Raw genomic sequence first — 12,343 nt, forward strand, 5'->3', positions numbered from 1 at the left:
GTAGCTCCTTCTGATCTTCTCTGTACTTTTCCACTAGCATCCTCTAGGCAAATAATGCATCTGTGGTACTCTTTCTAGGTATGAAACCAATACTGTTGCTCACAGATAGTTATGCCTGTCATGACTCTAGCCACCACGACTCTTTCACATTACTTAATTATGTGGCTCATCAATTTTATTCCTCTTTGGTTCCTACAGCTCTGCAAAACGCTTTTGTTCTTAGGAAGTCGCACACTTTTACTCCATTCTTCAGGCATCTTCTTGCCAGGTAGTATTCTGTTGAATAAGTTGGTCAAAAACTGTCCAACCTGATGTACATGGTGTCATATGCCTCGCTTAGCCTTCGCCACCTCTACTTTGCACGACATTCCATCTCAATCTATTCCTTTCACCTCTTCTCAGTCCTCTCAATGTCCCACTTCTTTGTCTACCTCTTTCCTTGTATGACTTCCTGTATGTTGATGTTCCACCACCAAGTGTCCTCCTCCCCTTTACTACAAGAAGATACACCAGGTACTCTCCTACCTGTCTCTCTAATCACTTTGATAGTAGTAGTCGTGAGATCCTCTATCCAAAGAGCCCATTTCACCTCCTTCCAAACTGTCACACAACATTCTCAGCTTCCACCACATGGTTGTCTGTTCTACCTTTGTCCTCTTAATCCCCCTGCCCAGGATTATCATACACACCATCATCCTATACTGTCAAGGTCCACTCTCCCCTACCACTACCTTATGGTCAGTAGCCTCCTTCAGATGACATCGTCTGCACAAAATGCAATCAATCGGTGTGGTTCTACCTCCACTCTTGTAGATCACCATATATTCCTGCCTCTTCTGGTGGGGGGGGAAATAAAAGTGTTTGATAAAATATTTCCATCCTTTTTGCAAAGTCCATCAACAACTGTCCCTCAAAGTTCCTTTCCTGTCATACTTTGGTATCATTTCTTCATTCCCCTTGTTTCCTTCACCAACATGCCCATTACAATCTGCATCAATCACAACTCTCTCTGTCTGGGATGCTAAGAACTACTCCATCTAGTTCCTTCCATAATTTCTCTTTCAAGTCTAGGTCACATCCTTCATGTGGGGCAGAGCCATGAATAACATTATGCATAACCTCATCACTCGATCTGATACTCTTTTCACCTAAAAGACATTTTTAGCCAGCTCTTCCTTTAAAATAACCCCTACTCCATTTCTCTTCTTATCTATGGTAAAATAATTTAAAACCTACCCCTAAACTTCTCGCCTCACTACATTTCCACCTGCTCTCTTGGATGCATAATATATCAACCTTTCTCCTAATCATCATGTCAACACAACTTAGCTTCACTGGTAATGTCTATTCTGGAGTGCTGGAGAGTTGGGTCCGTGGGGAAGTCGAATCACAGATTCAGAAGGAGCAATGTGGTTTTTGTTTGGCTGTGGAACAGTGGACCAGCTCTACACTCTCAGCATGGTGCATGGGATAACCCCAAACCAGTCTAAATGTGTTTTGTGGACTTGGAGAATCTAATCAACCGTATAGTATGGGGTATCGAACCCCCTGATACGAAATGTTTGGCCCCCGTTTGACCGGTGTCAGAGTTTGGTCCGCATTGCTGGCAGTAAGTCGGATTCATTTCCAGTGAGAATTGGACTCGGCTAAGTTTGCCCTTCATCACTGATTCTGTTCACAGCATTTTTCGGTGCAGCCGAGGCGCAGAGGTGGTCCGGTTCGGTGGCCTCAGTCTTGCATCTTTGCCTTTTACAGATGATGTGGTTCTGTTGGCTTCATCAAACAATGATCTCCAACTCTCACTCGAGCAGTTCACAACAGGCTGGGCTGAGAATCAGCACCTCCAAATTTGACACCATGGTCCTCAGTCGGAAAAGGGTGGTGTGCCCTCTCCAGGGGGATGAGATCCTGCCCCAAGTGGAAAAGTTCAAGTATCTTGGGGTCTTGTTCAAGAGTGAGGGAAGAATGGAGTGGGGGATCAACAAGCAAATCAGTCCAGCATTTACAGTGATAAGCAATTTGTATCAGTCCATTGTGGTGAATAAGGAGCTAAATTGAAAGGTGAAGCTCTCAATTTACCAGTCGATCTAGGTTCCTCCTCTCACTTACAGTGAAAAAAATAAATATTTGAACACCCTTATATATTGCAAGTTCTCCCACTGAGAAATCATGGAGGGGTCTGAAATTTTCATCGTAGGTGCATGTCCACTGTGAGAGAGATACTCTAAAGAAAATCCAGAAACCACAATGTATGATTTTTTAACGATTTATTTGTGTGATACAGCTGCAAATAAGTATTTGAACGCCTATCATCTAGAATTCTGACCATCAAAAAACTATTAGTCCGCCTTACTCTATTATCCTGAATCAGATGCACGTGTGTGAGGTCATTAGCTGTATAAAGACACCTGTCCGCCTCATACAATCAGCAAGACTCGAACTTTTAACAAGGCCAAGACCAAAGAGCTGTCCAAAGACAACAGAGACAAAATTGTACAACTCCACCTGTGGGGTCTCAGTGATCCTTAGAAAGGTGAGGAATGTGCCCAGGACTACACGACAGGACTTGGTCAATGACCTGAAAAGACCTGGGACACTGTTTCCAAGGTGAGTGTTGGTAATACACTAAGACATCCTGGTTTGAAAACATGGATGGCACGGAAGGACGACCATTTATTTTTTAATGACCATTTGGATGATACAGAGGAGACATGGGAGAAAGGTTTGTGGTCAGATGAGACCAAAATTGAACTTTTTCGTCATAATTTCACGAAACCGTGTTTGGAGGAAGACAACATGATGAGTTCCATCCCAAGAACACCATCACTCCTGTGAAGCACAGGGTGGTAGCATCATGCTTTGGAGGTGTTTTTCTGCATGAGACAGGACGACTGTACTGTATTAAGGAGAGGATGACTGCGGCCATGTACTGTGAAATTTTGGGAACAACCTCTTTCCCTCAGTCAGAGCAGAGAGAAGATGGGTTGTGGCTGGGTCTTTCACTATGACAATGACCCAATGCACACAGCCAGGAAAACCAAGGTGTGGCTCCGTAATAAGCATAGCAAGGTTCTGGCATGGCATAGCGAGTCTCCAGACCTAAACCTAATAGAACATTTTTGGAGGGAGCTGAAGCTCCGTGTTCCTCAGCGACAGCCCAGAAACTTCTCTGATCTAGAGAAGGTCTGTGTGGAGGAGTGAGACAAAAATCGCTCCAGCAGTGTGTGCAAACCTGGTGAACAACTTCTCTCATTTTCTTCACTCATGTCATGAGTTGTGGGTCATGATTGAAAGAAGAAAATCCCAGATCGAAGCAGCTAAAATTAGTTTCCTCTGCAGGGTGTCCGGGCGCTCCTTTAGAGATAGGGGGAAAAGCTCGGTCAGCCAGGACTGGCTCAGAGTCAAGCTGCTGCTTCTCTGCATTGAGAGGGGCCTGATGAAGTGGCTGGGTTCTCTGATTCGGATCCCTCCAAGGTGCCTCCACCGAGGTAATTTTGGGCACATCCGACTAGAAAGAGAACCCGGGGATGACCCAGGACATGCTGGAGAGACTATGTCATATGGCTGTCCTGGGAACATCTCAGGATCCCCTCGAAAGAGTTGGATGAAGTAGCTGGGGAAAGGGAAATCTGGGCCTCCGTCCGAAAGTTACTAGCCCCACAACCTGACCGAGCTCACCTGTAGAAGATGGATGGATGAAAAATAACAATTCATAAAAAAATAAAATAATTTCCATCTTTTAATGAGCAAATTAACAAATTACACCCATATTCTCTTGCATGCATACTTAACATAGTAGAGGGACATGGCACCTTACCTGACAAGTCTGTAAGCTTCTCAGCCCTTTTATTCTTTGTAACGATAATTCCCACCTGGAAATGAAACCACACAGAATGGTTGGGTGCACTGTATAGTGATACCATAAAAGTAACACCTCACCGTCAAAAAAGAAAAACTCAGATTTTTAGGAACTATTACTTTTTAAAAAAAAATGAATAAATAAAATAGTGTCAATGGTCTGCAATTATTATCTGCAGCCCGTTGGGCAGCACATTATTGTGCTACCTGTCGGCTGGTCCCAAGCCCGGATAAGTGCAGAGTTGCGTCAGGAAGGGCATCCAGCGTAAAACTGTACCAAACATATGTGAGCGTTCATCATATGAATTCTAAAACAGTTAGGTCATGGCCCGGGCTTCCTACCCCCGCACTCAGAAATCTGCAACGCGTAGGTAGAAATTCAGATAATGTAGGTCCAAGACCAAAAAGAGGAGGAAAGAGGCTTAGTCGGAAGAAGACGAGGAATGCACAAACCCTACAGTTGTGTGTAGGGACTTTGAATGTTGGGACGATGACAGGAAAAGCTCGGGAGGTAGTTGACATGATTAGGAGAAAGGTTGATATATTGTGCATTCAAGAGAGCAAGTAGAAAGGGAGTAAGGCTAGACGTTTAGGTGCAGGGTTTATTTTACCATGGAATAGATGGGAAGATACATGGAGTAGGGGTTATTTTAAAAGAAGAGCTGGTTAAGAATGTCTTGGAGGTGAAAAGAGTATCAGATCGAGTGATGAGACTGAAAGTCAAAATTGAGGCTATGCCCCACAGTAAGGATGTGACCTCAAAATTGAAAGAGAAATTCTGGAAGGAACTCAACGAAGTAGTCCTGAGCATCACACACACAGAGAAAGAGAGAGAGAGAGAGAGAGAGAGAGAGAGAGAGAGAGAGAGAGAGAGAGAGAGGAGAGAGAGAGAGAGAGAGGAGAGAGAGAGAGAGAGAGAGAGAGTTGTGATAGGAGCAGATTTCAATGGACATGTTGGCGAAGGAACCAGGGGTGATCAAGAAATGATGGTCAAGTTCGGCATTCGGTAAAGGAACTTTGTGTGATGTTTTCTTCTTCGAAAAGAGCTTCCATGTCAGAAGGAGCGTGTTCATCTCCCATAGTAGGGTCCACAGCGTGTTTTCCATGGCGGCTGTCCAGGGTGACGTCATGGACAAGACAGGCAGCCAATATAGCGATCACTTGGATGTCGTCGAATGACACTTCTGCAACTTTGCACATGGATGGCACGCTCTCCGCTAATCTTTATTTTTTCATAGAAGCATTGAAGTGAATAATGTTATATGTATTTTTTATTGCAGTATCTATTTTAGAACGTTAATAGGGGTCACACTTGACCTTTAAGGATAGCAATGGAAATATGTTGACTGGTGCCAGTAGTGTGCTAAGTAGATGGAAAGAGTACTTTGACAAGTTAATGAATGAAGAAATTGGGAGAAGGTAGAGTCGAAGAGGCAAGTGTGAATGACTAGGAAGTGGCATTAATTAGTAAGGGAGAAGTTAGAAAGGCACTGAACAGAATGAAAAATGGAAAGACAGTTGGTCCCATTTACATACCAGTGGAGGTATGGAAGCAATTTGGTGAGTTGGCTGTGGAGTTTTTGACAACTTATTCAATAGAATACTAGCAGGAGAGAGGATGCCTGAAGAATGGAGGAAAAGTGTCCTCGTCCCCATTTTTAAGAACAAAGGTGATGTTCAGAACTGTGGAAATTACAGACGAATAAAGATGATGAGCCGTACAATGAAGTTATTGCAAAGAGTCGAGGAGGCTCGACTCGGGACAGAAGTAAGTATCTGCGCGCAACAGTATGGTTTCATGCCGAGAAAGAGTACCACAGATGCACTATTTGCCTTGAGGATGCTTGTGGAAAAGTACAGAGAAGGTCAGAAGGAGCTACATTGTATCTTTGTAGACGTAGAGAAAGCCTATGACAGAGTACCAAGAGAGGAACTGTGGTACTGCATGCGCAAGTCTGGTGTGGTGGAGAAATATGTTAGAATAGTACAGGAAATGTATGAGGGCAGCAGAACAGCATTGAGATGTGCCGTTGGTGTGTCAGACGAATTTAAGGTGGAGGTGGGACTGCATCAGGGTTCCGCGCTGAGCCCTTTCCTGTTTGCAGTTGTAATGGATAGGCTGACAGAGGAGGTTCGACTGGATTCCCCTTGGACCATGATGTTCACAGATGATATTGTGATATGCAGTGAAATCAGGGAGCAGGTGGAGAAACAGAAAGATTAGCCAAAGTAAAACAGAATATATGCGCATCAATGAGAGGGGGCGGAGGAGGAAGAGTGAAGCTCCAGGGAGAAGAGCTAGCGAGGGTGGACAACTTCAAATACTTGGGGTCAACAATACAGAGCAATGGAGAGTGTGGTAAGGAAGTGAAGAAACGGGTCCAAGCAGTTGGTGGAAAGTGTCTGGTGTTCTTTGTGACAGAAGTGTATCCGCCAGGATGAAGGGCAAAGTTTATTAAACAGTGGTGATGTACGGATTCGAGACGATGGCACTGAAGAAACAACAGGAAGCAGAACTTGAGGTAGCAGAAATGAAGATGCTGATGTTCTTTGCTTGATGTGAACAGGTTGGGTAGGATTAGATATTTGGTCATGAGAGGGACAGCCAAAGTTGGATGTTTTGGAGACAAGGTTAGAGAGAGCAGATTTCAATGGTTTGGACATATCCAGAGGTGAGAGAGAGTATGTTGGTAGAAGGGTGCTGAGGATGGAGCTGCAAGGTAAAAGAGCGAGAGGAAGACCAAAGAAAAGTCTCATGGATGTTGTGAGGGAGGACATGAAGACAGTGCGTGTTAAGACAGGATAAACAAGATAGGCTTAGATGGAAAAAGATGACACGCTGTGGCAAATCCTAACAGGACAAGCCAAAAGAAAAAGAAGGGTCTGCAAACTCTTGGTCCAATGTGGGCAGCTTGGTTTTCGGTGTGTGCGTGTGTGTGTGTTTGTATGTAAGCTAAACACACTAAATGCAGTCAAGAAATGGCTTCAAACTCCCATGCTCCTGCGGTCCTTTTGAACCAAGATGCAAGCAGTACCATCTGAAAGTAGTTTGTCAATACGGCTGACAGCTAGAACAACAAAGAGATTATGGAGGTCATCAGGTTACAAATGTGAGCAAAACAAGCAGGGCTGAACACTCGACCGACTGGCATACTGAATTACAGGATGTCACAAGTTAAAACCGCAACAGTTCAACATTTCCACCTTCAATTTTATGTCAATTAAGTAATCTTATTCTCTACTGGTTACATTTGATGAGGGTAGCTCGCACAACCCACAGCTAACCAGCTGCTTTAAGTCATTTAAGTAATTGAATTAAACCACATGCTTAACAGTAATGTTGTAAATGTATTTTTTAATATGGAAGAAATAGAAATTATACATACCCCTTTTATATGTTGACTTAAAGTTTCTTTAATTCAAACAGCAAGTTTTATTCAGCACCTTCTAAGTAATGAGGAAAAATAATTAAAAAAAAAATGCATCAATACAAATATGAACGAAAAGTGGCATGTCCCCAATTATTCATACCGTTCTTTAAAAATCAAAAAATAACCTTTACTAACAATCACAACAATCAAAACTTCCTCTAATTGCTGAGTGCTCATTCATTTTTAGGAATGAGCACCAACTTTTTCAGGTTGATTGAGCTCGAGGTCTCTCCATTGATAGTCAATTGGATTCAAGTCAGGACTCTGGCTGGGCCACTGCAGAACATTGTTTTGCCCGCTTAACCATTTCTGAGCCACTTTAAAAGTGTGCCTTGAGTTGTTGTTGTGTTGGAATGTCCACTGGAGAAAAAGGCCAAGTTTTTCTGCTGACTGCCCAAGGTTATTGTTGTAAATCCTTCTGTATTATGCATTCTTCATGGTGCTGTTGACTGCGATTCAATTCCCAGGTCCATTGGCTAAAAAAGTCTGCCGATATATTGGGTTTCCACCATTATGTGACAGTGGGGCTTGTGTTCTCGTTGGAGTCCAATCCCCCTGCCCCGCACCCCCGCCCCCTTTTTTTAATATATAGATTTATACATTGCAATGCAGCCCTATGGGGGCACAAACCAGTGCAATCTGTAGGCCGGTCCCAAGCCCGGATAAATGCAGAGGGTTGCGTCAGGAAGGGCATCCGGCGTAAAAACTGTGCCAAACAAATATGAGCGTTCATCTAAAGAATCCCATACCGGATCGGTCGTGGCCCGGGTTAACAACGCCCGCCCCCGGCACTGCTAACATGCAGGGCGTCGGTGGAAATTCAGCTACTGTGGGTCGAAGACAAAGAAGAGGAGGAAACCGGATCCAGCGTCAGAAGAAAAAGAGGAATGCACAGAGCCTACAACTGAGTGTAGGGACTTTGAATGTTGGGACTATGACAGGAAAAGCACAGGAGTTGGTTGACATGATGATAAGGAGAAAGGTTGATATTCTGTGCATCCAAGAGAGCAGGTGGAAAGGTAGTAAGGCTAGAAGTTTGGGAGCAGGGTTTAAATTATTCTACCACGGAGTAGATGGGAAGAGAAATGGAGTAGGGGTTATTTTAAAGGAAGAGCTGGCTAAGAATGTCTTGGAGGTGAAAAGAGTATCAGATCGAGTGATGAGACTAAAATTTGAAATTGAGGGTGTTATGTATAATGTGGTTAGCGGCTATGCACCACAGGTAGGATGTGACCTAGAGTTGAAAGAGAAATTCTGGAAGGAACTAGATGAAGTAGTTCTGAGCATCCCAGACAGCGAGAGAGTTGTGATTGGTGCAGATTGTAATGGACATATTGGTAAAGGAAACAGGGGCGATGAAGAAGTGATGGGTAAGTACGGCATCCATGAAAGGAACTTTGAAGGGCAGATGGTGGTGGACTTTGCAAAAAGGATGGAGATGGCTGTAGTGAACACTTATTTCCAGAAGAGGGAGGAACATATAGTGACCTACAAGAGCGGAGGTAGAACCACGCAGGTAGATTATATTTTGTGCAGACGATGTAATCTGAAGGAGGTTACTGACTGTAAAGTAGTGGTAGGGGAGAGTGTAGCTCGACAGCATAGGATGGTAGTATGTAGGATGATTCTGGTGGTGGGTAGGAAGATTAAGAAGGCAAAGGTAGAGCAGAGAACCATGTGGTGGAAGCTGAGAAAGGAAGAATGTTGTGCGGCCTTCCGGAAAGAGGTGAGACAGGCTCTCGATGGACAACCGAAGCTCCCGGAAGACTGGACGACGACAGCCAAGGTGATCAGAGAGACAGGCAGGAGAGTACTTGGTGTGTCATCTGGTAGGAAAGGGGAGAAGGAGACTTGGTGGTGGAACCCCAAAATACAGGGAGTCATACAAGGAAAGAGATTAGCGAAGAAGAAGTGGGATACTGAGAGGACGGAGGAGAGGCGAAAGGAGTACATCGAGATGCGACGTAGGGCAAAGGTAGAGGTGGCAAAGGCTAAACAAGAGGCATATGAAGACATGTACACCAGGTTGGACACGAAAGAAGGAGAAAAGGATCTCTACAGGTTGGCCAGACAGAGGGATAGAGATGGGAAGGATGTGCAGCAGGTAAGGGTGATTAAGGATAGAGATGGAAATGTGTTGACTGGTGCCGGTAGTGTACTAAATAGATGGAAAGAATACTTTGAGAAGTTGATGAATGAAGAAAATGAGAGAGAAGGAAGAGTTGAAGAGGCAAGAGTGAAGGACCAGGAAGTGGAAATGATTACTAAGGGGGAAGTCAGAAAGGCACTACAAAGGATGAAAAATGGAAAGGCAGTTGGTCCTGATGACATACCGGTAGAGGTATGGAAGCAATTTGGAGAGATGGCTGTGGAGTTTTTGACCAACTTATTCAACAGAATACTAGCGGGCGAAAAGATGCCTGAAGAATGGAGGAAAAGTGTTCTAGTTCCCATTTTTAAGAACAAAGGGGATGTTCAGAGCTGTGGGAACTATAGAGGAATAAAGTTGATGAGCCACACAATGAAGTTATGGGAAAGAGTAGTGGAGGCTAGACTCAGGACAGAAGTAAGTATCTGCGAGCAACAGTATGGTTTCATGCCTAGAAAGAGTACCACAGATGCATTATTTGCCTTGAGGATGCTCGTGGAAAAGTACAGAGAAGGTCAGAAGGAGCTACATTGTGTCTTTGTGGATCTAGAGAAAGCCTATGACAGAGTACCAAGAGAGGAACTGTGGTACTGCATGCGTAAGTCTGGTGTGGCAGAGAAGTATGTTAAAATAGTACAGGACATGTATGATGGTAGCAGAACAATGGTGAGGTGTGCCTTAGGTGTGACAGAGGAATTTAAGGTGGAGGTGGGACTGCATCAGGGATCAGCTCTGAGCCCCTTCCTATTTGCAGTGGTAATGGATAGGCTGACAGATGAGGTTAGACTGGAATCCCCTTCGACCATGATGTTCGCAGATGATATTGTCATATGCAGTGAAAGCAGGGAGCATGCAGAGGAACAATTGGAAAGATGGAGACATGCACTGGAAAGGAGAGGAATGAAGATTAGCCGAAGTAAAACAGAATATATGTGCGTGAATGAGAAAAGTAGAGGGGGAAGAGTGAGGCTACAGGGAGAAGAGATAGCGAGGGTGGACGACTTCAAATACTTGGGGTCAACAATACAGAGCAATGGAGAGTGTGGTCAGGAAGTGAAGAAACGGGTCCAAGCAGGTTGGAACAGCTGGCGAAAGGTGTCTGGTGTGTTATGTGACAGAAGAGTGTCTGCTAGGATGAAGGGCAAAGTTTACAAAACAGCGGTGAGGCCGGCCATGATGTACGGATTAGAGACGGTGGCACTGAAGAAACAACAGGAAGCAGAACTGGAGGTGGCAGAAATGAAGATGTTGAGGTTCTCGCTCGGAGTGACCAGGTTGGATAGGATTAGAAATGAGCTCATTCGAGGAACAGCCAAAGCTGGATGTTTTGGAGACAAGATTCGAGAGAGCAGACTTCGATGGTTTGGACATGTTCAGAGGCGAGAGAGTGAGTATATTGGTAGAAGGATGCTGAGGATGGCGCTCCCAGGCAAAAGAGCGAGAGGAAGACCAAAGAGAAGGTTTATGGATGTGGTGAGGGAAGACATGAGGGCAGTTGGGGTTAGAGAGGAAGATGCAGGAGATAGGCTAAGATGGCAAAAGATGACACGCTGTGGCGACCCCTAACGGGAGAAGCCGAAAGGAAAAGAAGAAGAAGAAGAAGATTTATACATTGCGTCAGGAAGGGCATCCGGTATAAAAATTCTGCCAAACATATATGTGCGTTCATCTGAGATGACACGCTGTGGCGACCCTGAAAAGGGACAAGCCGAAAGAATACAGATTATCTTTTAACAAAACACAGGAACCATCTCTCATTTTGTCTGACCATAAAACACCACACCAGAAATCTTTGTCTATCTAAGAATTTGTAAAAGGTTTGCAGGCTTTCGAATGCCATTTCTCGAGCTGGGTCCGTGGAACCTAGAAATGTACAGCGTTCATTGAAATGTCTGCCTTGAGACCTTGCAACGAGCATAGCCCAGATTCACCAAAATGACCTTGGTGATGATACTTGCATGATTATTCATCTCTCCAGAGGTGGAAACCAATAAAAATTCAATACCCGAATAATTTGTTCGTATTTCTATATTTACAAAATGTAGTCAAAAATATTTATATTAGATTGTTTTGCTTTTCATCTAAGAAGGCTTCATCACTTGATGTAACAAGGCTTTGATAGGACGCACTGGCCAGTGTTTGTGTGGAAGACAATTGTTTATGCTCCACACATGCAAGCATGCCTCACAGCAAATATGGAATAATTTATGAGGAATCCTGGGAGCCTTTGGCCAAACTCCTCAGGTCAAAAATTCCTCAAATGGAAGTGGTGTTTGCAGAGCGATTTCTGAGTGCTATTTTGACAGACTTGTGCGAAAATGGAGGAAGGCATAAAATTGTGGCGTCCCAATATCCCAAACTCTATGCCAAAAGAAAAATAATTTAATGAACCTCTCAGCAGGAGGCTTTCCAACTCCCTTTTAAAATCCCTGCTTAGCCTAAATTAAAGCTTGAAGCACTCTTCCAGTAACTGGAAAGCTCATGAATAAGTTTGAGGGATGCTGCCATAGAATTAGTAGGGGAATCCCCAAATCTTTTGGTTTTTTTTTACTGTTGAATCTCCTTCTCCGCCTTAAAATAAGCAAAGTTAGTTTGTTTTCCAACGATGAATCCATACCACGGAGTTGCTGCTGTCACACTGTTGAATAACCCCTTCCGATACGGGACGGCCGTTGCCATCGTCTTTCTGTTTAGACACAGTGGCCTTTCACCTTTGCAATGCTGTCACCCATTCCAAAGAAACTAAATTATTCTGCCCCCCTACAAAGAGCACAGCCTCTTTGAGCATTGAGCACACCATTTCAACTGAGTGGAATATCAATGAGGGAGTTCGTACCAAATGACTGGTTGACGGACAATGGCCTCTCAACGAGGCATATTAACATATTTTTTTGCATTCCTTTTT

At 44.1% G+C, this 12,343-nt stretch overlaps 1 protein-coding gene across 9 annotated transcripts in view; it reads right to left on the reverse strand.

The window, feature by feature from the left end:
* gtf2h2 (general transcription factor IIH, polypeptide 2) overlaps positions 1 to 12,343 on the reverse strand; it is an 84,180-nt gene that overhangs the window by 26,697 nt on the left and 45,140 nt on the right. For all 9 annotated transcript variants that reach the window (XM_061818329.1, XM_061818333.1, XM_061818336.1 and 6 more), the window contains one exon: positions 3,818 to 3,872. In XM_061818329.1, coding sequence (XP_061674313.1) covers positions 3,818 to 3,872 — 55 coding nt within the window. The remainder of the gene's footprint in view (positions 1 to 3,817; positions 3,873 to 12,343) is intronic.

The sequence above is a fragment of the Syngnathoides biaculeatus genome, chromosome 4, assembly GCF_019802595.1.
Source record: "Syngnathoides biaculeatus isolate LvHL_M chromosome 4, ASM1980259v1, whole genome shotgun sequence".
NCBI lineage: Eukaryota > Metazoa > Chordata > Actinopteri > Syngnathiformes > Syngnathidae > Syngnathoides > Syngnathoides biaculeatus.